This window comes from Asparagus officinalis, chromosome 6, assembly GCF_001876935.1.
Source record: "Asparagus officinalis chromosome 6, Aspof.V1, whole genome shotgun sequence".
Classification (NCBI taxonomy): Eukaryota; Viridiplantae; Streptophyta; class Magnoliopsida; order Asparagales; family Asparagaceae; genus Asparagus; species Asparagus officinalis.
Window position 1 is genome coordinate 17,738,783 of NC_033799.1, and position 12,091 is coordinate 17,750,873.

General features: G+C 39.6%; 1 protein-coding gene across 5 annotated transcripts in view; it reads right to left on the reverse strand.

The window, feature by feature from the left end:
* Window positions 1–12,091, reverse strand: part of LOC109844448 (protein GIGANTEA-like) — a 24,975-nt gene that overhangs the window by 9,591 nt on the left and 3,293 nt on the right. For 4 of the 5 annotated variants that reach the window (XM_020413487.1, XM_020413486.1, XM_020413489.1 and 1 more), the window contains exons 4-8: window positions 9,491–9,562; window positions 9,242–9,296; window positions 8,999–9,141; window positions 8,554–8,828; window positions 1,117–1,175 (exon numbers count right to left, since the gene is read on the reverse strand). In XM_020413487.1, the coding sequence (XP_020269076.1) occupies window positions 1,117–1,175; window positions 8,554–8,828; window positions 8,999–9,141; window positions 9,242–9,296; window positions 9,491–9,562 (604 nt within the window). The remainder of the gene's footprint in view (window positions 1–1,116; window positions 1,176–8,553; window positions 8,829–8,998; window positions 9,142–9,241; window positions 9,297–9,490; window positions 9,563–12,091) is intronic. The other variant, XM_020413488.1, reaches the window with a different exon arrangement.

The window sequence follows — 12,091 nt, forward strand, 5'->3', positions numbered from 1 at the left end:
AAACTTTGGGTCGCTCGTGGGAAACCCCCCTGACCTTTACTTTTACCACTAAACCCCAATAACTTTTCCCACGAAACCACCTGAACTTTACTTTTACCACTAAACCCCCATAATTTTTCCCACGAAACACCCTGAGCTTTACTTTTACCACTAAACCTCAATAACTTTTCCCTTCCCACGAAGCCCCCTGAACTTTATTTTTCTCACTAAAACCCTCTACTTCCCCTAAACACCCTTAGCTTTTATGAAATCCCCAACTTTCTTTTTCCTTGCACGGGTCACAGTTGGAGCTCCTGATCATTATCTTTTTTCCTCTTTCGAATCTCATGTATTCTCTACTGAATATTGTTTTTTCAACTGAATCTTGCTTCTAATATTAGGAAATTATGAAATTTCAGGTTAATTTGTCAAGATGTTCCTCATCCAAACCCATTCGATTGAAGAAACATTTTGTGATTCAAGAGCCGTTACACAAATCTCTATAACTGCAACTAACCACAGAGACGAACATTATGGCTGGTGGTGTTAAAGTTGGGGGTTTCATGGTAGAAGTTAGGGGGAAAGTAGGAAAAACAAAGTTTAAGGAGGGTGTCATGGGAAACGGCCCAAAGTTTTGGGACGTTTCGTGAAATATACCCTATCATTAACCAACTAGCTTCCAACCTGCAAGAGAATGGATGGTTATTGTTGTTAGCTCAACATTTTAGCAGTCATATTGTTCTCATACCAATATCAACTAAAAGCATTCTTGTATATCATTAAAGCAGACTCCAAAAATATGTTGGTTAAGTACTTAGCATATGTAAGAATGAAGCACTAACAAACATAGAGAAACATAGAAGTAAAGTTATACTTCAGTATAAGCTCAATCCCTTATGCCTACCAGTGTAAAAGTTAGGCAGTAAAAATGAAATAAATTTTCTTTACACTCAATTCAGACAACAAGAAACTAAAACCACATGCATGGAATTTAATTGAAATATCTTTAAGCTTTATGTTGAACATAAGAGTCAGGAACTGTATAAAGTAACCATGAAATATTAATAAGAATAATTGAAAACAATGCGCTTGTAGAAAAGAAAATTTCAGGTTAGAGTTTTAAGAAAGACCACTTACTAATCATTGGTGGCTTTAATTCTCCACCAGCTGCATATTTTCCCATGACCCCACTGCACCTGATATCACGTACAATTCAATGAACATGTGTAAGTATGTTATCCCCAAAACATACATTATCCATTGAAATGCACTGCCGATTACTAATTACAACTGCTAGTTTGACTAGGGCAATACATACATGAGATGATTCAGATCAAGTATGATCACCAAAGAAAACATCCCTAAAGTATCGAGGAAACCCTAAGTTCATCATTTTTCTTAGATACTACGTGAAACTATTTCTCCTTGCCTATGATAAGAAATGATTGCTTTCTACAAGTACAATGACTGGTGGCTGGAATGATTGCTTCCACGAAACATTAGGAGTTGATTGGTGTTGAGTTATTTAGATAGTAATTAGTCAATATTGTAAGGACTTATCTGTAAGAGTGCACTTCTATAAAAAGGGTACCTCTCTATGAGAGTAAGTAACCCTAATTTTCCCAAAACTTTCTACATGGAATCAGAGCCATGTGGCGGCTCTGAGCTGTGCGTGTAAATGCCCCTCCTCCTCTTCAAATCTGCATCAGAAACACCAAGAGCCCTAGATCGGGCTGATTCTTCTCAGATTTCTCGACTCCTTCGAGATCTTTGAGTTCGTCTTCGGCTGGATCTGAGTTTCTCCTCTCAGTTCCTCTTCTCCTCTCAGTTAGCAGATCTGAGTTCCTTTTTCCGCTGCCCTCGAGCCCTCGAGATTCGAGATCTCCGACTCCAGTTTTGGGTGGTCGCCTCCTGCCAGATTTCTCCCACAGCCAAAGGGGCAAGCTCAGGCTGGCGGTAGAGGTGGAGAACGTGGTGGAAGAGGCGGTGGTCGTGGCGGCGGTCGCGGTGGAGGATTCCGTGGAAGAGGATCTCCGAGAGGTGGTCGTGGTGGTGTTTTTTTAGAGGCCGAGGAAGTTTTTTAGTGCACCCCGATTTTTAGTGCACCCCCTTTTTTTCTTTTTTAATCCTCCAAGTGATGTTATCTAGGCAAAACGGTGTTGTTTGTTCTCTGGAGCCAGTTTAAGCGATTTTGTTATATATATATAAAAAAAAAAGGAAGAAGAAAAAAATTTTCTTGGATGAGATCTTTAACCTTCGGGTTCATAAACATCTCTTGGATGAGATCTTTAACCTTCGGGTTTATAAACATTAACCTTCGGGTTCTTGAAAGCTAACCTTCGGGTTCTTGAAAACTGACCTTCGGGTTCTAACCCCTAACCTTCGGGTTCCTAAAACTGTCCTTGAGCTTGTTCAAGGAGTTGTAGAGTGAGATCTGAGAATCTAGGGTTTGGATCGAGGTCAGTTGCGGTGTTTTTTGAAGAGAAGGGGGGATCAACTGTGAAGATGGGGACAACTGTGACTAGTCAGGAATTGAAGGAGATCCTGGAGGGGGTGGCCAGGGTATTTCAAACCAAACTAGAAGAAAATTCTAGTAGGTCGGTTGTGATCGCATCGGAGTCGACGCATGTAATGGAGAGGGTAAAGTTGTTGCCGAATGACATTAAGCTTGAGGGGACAAGAAACTATCTGAGTTGGTCTCGTAGGGCATTACTAAACCTTCGAATCAAAGGACTTGAAAAGTATGTGAATGGGGAATGCACTGAGCCGGAAAATAAGGCGAGTGCTGAGTGAAACACATGGAGTAATACTAATTCTCTGGTGGTTTCCTGGTTGTTAACTTCTGTGTCTCCAACAATAGCTGGGATGGTGGAGTCTATCTTAAGTGCAACTGATGTCTGGAAGACATTGGAGGGGATGTACTCTGGAGCTGGGAGTGTGATGATGATGATGGAAGTGGAGGAGAAGATTGATGCTTCCACACAAGGGGCGAAGACAGTCCACCAGTATGCAGCAGAGCTACGTCACTTATGGGCGGATTTAGATCACTATGATCCATTGTCACTACAAAACCCAGCAGATGTTCTTTTGGGGAGGCAGTATCTTGAGCGCAGGCGTGTGGCTCGTTTTCTTAAGGGTCTGAATCCAAAGTTTGAGGGAAGGAGGGCAGCAATGTGTCATCTGTCATCTCTCCCCTCCTTGGATGAGGCTATTGCATCGATGGAACAAGAGGAGATCAGACAGAAGGTGATGACAGGTGAGGCCTCACCTGCTGTCCGCTCGGCATTGGTTGTTCCGGATGCTCGTATCAGAGATGATATAGAGTGCTATAATTGTGGAAAGAAAGGGCATCTCAGCTACAACTGCCCTTAACCCCGCAACACTGGTGGCAACCGAGGGGGCAGAGGACAGAGAGGTGGCCTTGCAGGTCGAAGAGGCAGAGGACGTGGAGACCGAGGAGTTACTCACCTAGCTGTGGCAGATGATTCCCAGACTACTGTTGGGATGACTGGAGCTGAAATAACAGAATTGGAGGAACTACGTTTGTTCAAGCTTCAGACTGAGAGTTCGAAGGGCAAAGGACAAGTCAACCAGGATCTGGATACCACTACATGCTTTGGTAACTTTATTGGTTATGCTCATGCGAACAAAGGTACACAGGTTCATGCACTTGCATCCACTAAAACTCATGTTGATTGGATCATAGACTCAGGTGCATCTAGACATGTCACAGGAGCATTTAGTGAGTTTGCATTATATTATCCGAGTAAGCATATGCATCCTGAGACAGTTCAGACTGCTGATGGGACATCTCAACCCATCAGGGGTACTGGCTCGGTTCATTGCACTTCATCTGTTACCTTATCATCTGTATTGCATGTTCCTTCGTTTTCAGTTAACTTACTCTCGGTTAGCTCTCTCATTGATCAATTAAATTGCACCGTGTTATTTGATCGAGATTTGTGTGTCTTCCAGGAGAAGGAAACGGGGAGGAGGATTGGGACTGACATCAGGCGTGATGGTCTTTGGTACTTGGACAGAGAGACTGCAATGATTGCTGCTGCTGTTAGCGGAGGGCCAGAGGCAGAAGCGATGCTTCAACATTGCCGATTAGGGCATTTATCTTTTGAGAGTTTGAATAGATTAGAACCTGAGTTAATGAAAAAAGTGGATAGAAAAGAGTTATTTTGTAATGCCTGTGAACTTGGAAAACATACTCGTTCTACTTATAGAATGATTGGTCTTCGAAGTTGTGAACCCTTTGCACTTGTCCATTCTGATGTTTGGGGACCATGTCCTACTACCTCTATTAGTGGTTTTAGATGGTTTGTTACTTTCATTGATTGTTATTCACGTATGGTCTGGATATACATGATGAAACAAAAATATGAGGTTTACAAATGTTTTCAAGACTTCTCGGCCTATGTGAAAACGCAGTTTGGAGAGCAGGTAAAGATTCTCCGAACAGATAATGGGACTGAGTATGTCAACAAGGAGTTTGCTGCTTTCATCTCTAGTCAGGGAATCCTTCATCAAACCACCTGTCCAGACACCCCTGTTCAGAATGGGATAGTTGAACGTAAGAACAGACATCTACTGGAAGTGGTCCGCTTATTGATGTTGACAATGAATGTACCTAAGTTTTTATGGAGTGAGGCTGTCATGACAGCAGCTTATTTGATCAATAGAATGCCATCAAGAGTATTAGGGATGAAGACACCGTGTGAGATGCTCTTGGGCTCGAATGTTTTTGTTGTTCCACCAAAAGTGTTTGGATGCACATGTTATGTGCGAGATCACAGATTGATGGTGAGTAAACTGGATCCGCAAGCAGTTAAATGTATCTTTGTTGGCTACTCATCAAGCCAAAAGGGATACAAGTGTTGGTGTCCCACTGAAAGAAGGTTGTTTGTCAGTATGGATGCGACTTTTCGGGAGTTTGAACCTTTTTATGGGGAGAAGACGGAGTTGAGTTCCTTGTTTGGAGATGGCTCTACTGATGCTAGTAGAGAGGAGGAGAATGAAAATGAGAATGAGAATGACGTCGTGGTTGGGATGATTCCATGTCCTCTTGAGTCACCGAGCAGTGATGGTACACCGTCGGGTAGTGGTGGCGACTCAGGAGGTGACAGTCAAGGTCAGGGGGAGCTGAGAGTCTACACGAGGAGACAGAAACAGCAGCATGAGCCGTCTCCTGCGCCTATGCCAGTGCCCACAAATGTTGATGTCCCAAGTCCATCCTCTCCAGTGACTTCTCCACCTGAGTCGATAGGTAACGAGTTCTTCCCTGATACTTCTAACACTCCCATCTTACCCCGCAGAACCTCCAGAGTCAATGCTGAAAAACCTCCAGCTAAGTTTGGTAGTTGGGATACTGACATTGCGAATTACATTTCATATGCATCTATTCCACCTGCATATAAGTCATTCATTGCATCATTGCATTCGGTGCCTGTACCTAACAACTGGCAGGACGCTAAGCAAGACCCTAGGTGGTTGAGTGCCATGCAAGAGGAACTTCGAGCCTTGAAGAAGAATGATACATGGGAACTGGTACCTTTGCCAGCTGGGAAGCGTGTTGTTGGATGTAAGTGGGTGTATACGGTTAAGCAAACTCCAGAGGGCAAGATCGACAGATACAAAGCCAGATTGGTTGCTAAAGGCTACAGTCAAACGTATGACATTGACTATGACGAGACATTTGCTCCAGTAGCAAAGATGAGCACTGTTAGAATGTTGGTGTCATGTGCTGCCAACTTTAATTGGCTACTACATCAGCTAGATGTCAAGAATGCATTTTTGTATGGAGATCTCCCGGAGGAGATGTATATGGAGATTCCACCAGGCTTCGCTACCTCTCAAGTAGCTGGGAAGGTGTGCAAGTTGAAGAAATCTTTGTATGGGTTAAAACAGTCTCCGAGGACATGGTTTGACAGATTCAGGTTGGCAGTCTGCGGTATGGGGTACAAGCAGTGCAATGGGGATCATACTGTGTTCTACAGGCACTCCAAAACTCGTATCACTATTCTGACGGTCTATGTGGATGATATTGTAATCACTGGAGATGATGTTGAAGAAATCCTACGGTTGAAGAAGAAATTGGGAGAGCAATTTGAAGTTAAAGATCTGGGACAGTTGAAATACTTCCTCGGAATTGAAATTGCAAGGTCGCGAAAGGGTATAGTGCTTTCTCAGCGGAAGTATGCTCTGGATCTTCTCTCAGAGACAGGGATGTTAGGGTGCAGAGTTGTATCTACTCCTATCGAGCAAAATCATAAGATGTGTGCCGAAGGTGGTGACCCAGTGAGTAAAGAGCAATATCAAAGATTAGTTGGACGACTTATATATTTATGCCATACGAGACCTGATATTACTCATGCCGTAAGTGTGGTGAGTAGATATATGCATGATCCCAGAGAGCAGCATATGGAGGCAGTTCGCAGAATTCTTAGATATATTAAGGGAAGCCCAGGAAAGGGGTTGTGGTTCAGAAGTTCTGGACATCTGAGAATTGAAGGCTACTGTGATGCTGATGGTTGTATGGATGATCGTAGGTCCACTTCAGGCTATTGTGTATTTGTTGGAGGCAATCTCGTATCCTGGCGTAGCAAGAAGCAAGATGTGGTGGCTAGGTCTACAGCTGAGGCAGAGTACAGCGCTATGGCAGTTGGTCTGTGAGAGTTGATGTGGGTCAAAAACGTATTATCTGAGCTGCGCTTGTTTAGAAGAGACTCCTTACAACTTTGGTGTGACAACAAATCGGCGATTAATATTGCAAATAATCCAGTTCAGCATGATCGCACCAAACATGTGGAGATCGATCGGTTCTTTATCAAGGAGCAACTGAATAGAGGAGTTCTGACTTTGAGCTATGTGAAATCAGAAGAGCAGTTAGCTGATTGTTTAACAAAAGGATTAGGTTCTAGGGAGTATGATATCTTTTGTAACAAGATGGGGATGATTGATATCTATCGCCCATCTTGAGGGGGAGTGTTGAGTTATTTAGATAGTAATTAGTCAATATTGTAAGGACCTATCTGTAAGAGTGCACTTCTATAAAAGGGGTACCTCTCTATGAGAGTAAGTAACCCTAATTTTCCCAAAACTTTCTACAATTGGAAAGGACCAGGAGGAAGCATGTTGATGGTGGAACGCGAGGGTGGCAGAAACTAAGAGCCAGATCACAATCAAATATAGGAGCAAAGTATTGCCACCAGTTGAAAAAAATGATGCCCCTCTCACAGTGGTTCAGAGCTTTAAATGTATCCTATCTACAAAAAGATAATTACCATGATGATATCAACCTGCTCAGTTGTCATGAATGTCTAGAGTGTCAAGAAGACATCGAATCCAGTCACATGATTTTTCTCAAAAAAAAAAAAAAAAAAAAAAATCAAAAAAAAAAAAAACAAAAGAAATCCCGTCACATGATATGGATACAGATGTTTGATACCATAGTAGGTCATGCACCAAGCTGCTCACCGAATGAGCATGTTGGGTGGGGCATATAATTAGACAAGGAATAATAAGTGTCAGCAATTCATAAATAACAAGATATGTAGAACAGTATAAGAAGTCACTTACGGATGCCCAGAACAATAGATCGAGAATTAAAATGAGTACAAAAGAGAAAGCATGGGCTTCATATTTATTTAAAAAAAACATGTGGACGATATCTGATAATGACATTATGAGCGGGCTGGTGATAGAGATTTGAGAATTTGGTGACGGAAGTTTTTGGCAATGTACAGAAGTAATGAACAGACCAGGGAAATAACTTCCACATTCAATGGACGACTAAAAAGACACCAGAAACAGACACACATGTAATATAAAGGGTTAATTGCAGATAGATCCCTTGTAGTTGTAATTGTGCAAATAGGCCGACGGGAGTTTTTGGCAATGTACAGAAGTAATGAACAGACCAGGGAAATAACTTCCACATTCAATGGACGACTAAAAAGACACCAGAAACAGAAACGCATGTAATATAAAGGGTTAATTGCAGATAGATCCCTTGTAGTTGTAATTGTGCAAATAGGCCGCATTTACTATTTGCCCAAGTGCTATTAACCTCAGAGCATGTATATGTATGAATCATATGACATGGATGGTACAGAAGCATGTATAATCCTATAGTTTATAACACATGTAAACCTTTACAAATATTACAGTTTTGATTGGCTGAATATCTATATTTACACAATTATCTATTACCTTCAATTGGAAAATGACTAAAAGGAGGGGAGATGATTTTTTTTCGTTGAAGGGGGTTGGGGGTTGGGGGGGTGTGGGAATGCAAAGAAATAATGAGGTTCACATCAAAGCATGCAACTGAAACCAAATGATGAGGTTCTCTGGAAAAACATGAGAAGCATTCTGACATGGATAATAAAATTAACATGCAAGTGTCGCACAATAAAGGAGTTCTCTCATATCTAAATATCAAGAAAGCAGGTTCATCAACGTGAATCATGCAATCCTAAAGCATATAACGTCATAGACTTCTTTTTGTTGCAGACTTGTGGCCAGCAAAAAAGATAGCATCATAAAAAACTAAACTAAAATGCACACCAGCGGAAGTAATCGCTTCTAATCCCCAATGGTGCTGCAATCAATATATCTGTAATCCATGGAGATAAAGGCCGCACGGGCTTGCTGTCATTTTCCTGCACAAGTGAATGACAAGGTTCCCCCTCCCTGCAGTCACTTGTTGTGGCATGCTTACTAGTACTGCTCCTCTCCACCTCACAGCTGTGATTCTCGACTTTGAATATTGGCCGGTTGTAGTGAGTTAATACTCGTAAAATTTCTCCACATGCCAGAGCCCACTGTTCTGAATACTCTTTCTGCAAGTTAAAAAAAGTTATTATGGAGCATTTAGCAGATAACAGCACAGTTCTTTTCATTAATGGCAGACTGAAATTATAAGTAGATGAACCTAATTATCTGATATCATGATCCTGCTGTGCTTGCACTAAAATAATGCCTTCAGCAGCAATTTGGCAGGGTTGCTTACCTCAGAACTTTGGCTGAATAAAGATATAAAAGAACAAAATGGAGGATCATGCTTATTGTACACCAGAGTTCCATCAATTATACAAGAAAGTATTGGATGTACAGTAACATGTCCGTGCTCTGGATGATGAAGAACAAATTTTGCTGAAAATTATGTAACAAAATAATCAGCATGGAGAAGTTACTAAATAGTTCTATTATTATTTCATATCAATAATTTGTATTAAGGAGTAAGCTTCAGTACCCAAGACGTCATCCAGAAGTCGCTTTTCTCTAGATGGATAATGACTCTGGATTAGCTGCATAAGAAAATATGACAAAACAAATGACACGATTTAAGTGTTATTCAATTATTGGAAATTTGAAGTATTATCAATAAATATTATATTTTACCATGTCAAGGCAAGTCAATGAACTTTAGACTGTTTCTGACAGAGTTTATCATAGTCCGATATGAGTAGGTAACAGACATAATAAAGTGAGTCGTCCATACCTGAGCCACATCTTCTGGAAAATTTTCAGAGGTGAACTGGCCAAAATATTCAACATAGGCCATAATTTGTGCCTGTCAAGAGAATTTTATTTCATTTGATAAGCAAAGGAGAAATTTAATAATTTGTCAACTTGCACAAATCAAAATTGCAATCATACAAACGTATAAAATTCTCGAAACCGCTAATATTCTCGTTTGCAGTCTAGATAATATCAGCTAAAATTTTGAGGAGCCAAACGTCGGTACAAATTTGAGGAAAACACAACTTGCCAGGATTGGCATATGAAGAGCATAGAATGTCAGGTTGGATTTGGTGCCACTGTTTGAGACAGTTTAGCTGATAAAAAGTGCACGGTTTTAGGTAAACTAACATTTCATCTTGTGGAACTAGAAGATAATAAAGTAAAAAGATGATACCAAGAAATTATATCAATTTTTCATTTTAAAACTTATTCTGTTGGGTTGTCAAGCTCGACAACAAGACCTTGTAGCACGTGATTGCACATAAATAGCTGGACACCCTACTATCTTTTTGTTTCTACCAAATGAAAATTTGTCCATTCAAAACATTTGCAAGCACTGCTTACACTCAACAGCAAGACTGCTGACCTTGTCCCATGATGTTAACATAGCTACGTGATTTACTATTTTCATTTTAATGTTATTCAACTACATTTGTGTAAGAAAACATGGCATTCTCCAGTACCTTCACCAGCCCCTAATGGCCCAGCATTCTTTATTCTGTATCAGGTCCACTGGAAGTTGAACCCTCGTCATGTTTCTTCTTTATAAAAAGGTCCATCAGTTAATTGCCAATGGCTACGAGAGTATAAGTTTGTTGCCTAGATGCATTAGAGTACAAATTTAAGGTTGTTGCACTGAACTACATTTTTTTAGAAGATAACTCATCAGCAAATAGAAACATGCCCTGAAACTTGGTGAAGAGGGTAATGCTAAATTTTAGAAGATAACTCATCAGCAAATAGAAACATGCCCTGAAACTTGGTGAAGAGGGTAATGCTAAACTACAACCTCAATACCTTACAAAAAAATAGTTCAACCTAAATATGATCAAGATTCAGGTATTATAGATATATTCTATTGTCTTATTTAGTTTATTAATCGTGTTTTTACCTTAAAATCGCACTTGAACATTTTGCTTAATAATGATTTAACTTCCAACCTCTGTATATCAACAATAAAAAGGTCTTTATTCCAACATTTTGGGGTTGAATCTTCTTCCATTCAGTTCCAATGAGGGACATCTCACTTCTAAGTTAACCACCACCATATTCATCAAATTGCCTTCATACAGGTTCCTTTGCGTCTACCTTTGCCCGACTTCCTCCATTAAATACAATTCTATTGCTTAGTAACCGATGCATTTATCCAGACTATCTTAAAACTCCTTTATTTTTCTCATAAAAGCAACCTCTAATTTCTTAGGAATTCACTTATTTCTTATTCTATTTTTTAGTGTGCATCAACTCAGCTAATACGATTATCATTTCCTCTATGCTCATTTTTTGTGTATATTTTCTTAACTACCCAACAAACATTCTTTAGATCTCAATACAAACTCATCCAAGACGCACTTTAGTAAGTCCAGTAGATTATTTAGTTAAAATTTAATTTAATTTTAAACTAACGTTATATAATCATGAAAACGTCTGGAGGAATATAGGAATTTCTTTATACAATCATGAAAATTTTATACAATCATGAAAACATGAATCCAGAAGATAGGAATTTCTTTTCATCTGGGAATGAATATAGGAATTATTAGTTAAAAATTTAAACCAATTCCCTCCCAAAAAGAATCAGAAAAGGGAAACTGTAACATCTGGAGGAAGAACCAGAAAAAAATTGAAATTTCTGAAACACAGTAAAGGAAAAACCAAAGCTATCAAGTTCACAAGCATGCAACTTAGCTCTTTCATCTCCTTATAAAATTTTAAGGGAAAACTCAAGCTATCAAGCAGAGTTGACAAGCATGCAACTCAGCTTTCTCATCTCATTCCTAGAAATTTGAGGGTCGTCAAAGTCCTTGGAACACCAAATAATCATCTCTAATCACCATGATGTTTCAGATATTTTGTTTAGACAAACTTGTGTCGCACCAAAACTTCCATCGTAGAGCTGCATCGTATCAAATGCATGTTACACATGTATAATGATCTACACGGTGGGGTGGGCTTGACGTGGTTGGAATTCGGAGTCATGGTATTCATTAGGGGCACTTTGACAATTTTGTATGTATTATTTGTGTGCATGTGTACAGAGACGAGACCCACAGTTGAAGAAATGTAAAATAAGGATTATGATAATGGAAACCATCCTTAATTAGTTATTTAATATCTATAAAACAAGAAGTGATTCAATATTAGGAAAAAGAAAGAAAGAAAGCAGACTACTTTAATTTTTATAAAACGATGATCCGTTCTAAGATGCATCAAACAATTAACATTCAAAATCAAGATTTTAAAAAGCATATCAATAAATCTCAAAGTCAAAACTACAAATAAGTCAAATGAAAAAAAGGATAATCATGTCTAGATTGCACAATGAATCAATTAATAATTAGTATTTTCTTTTATGTAG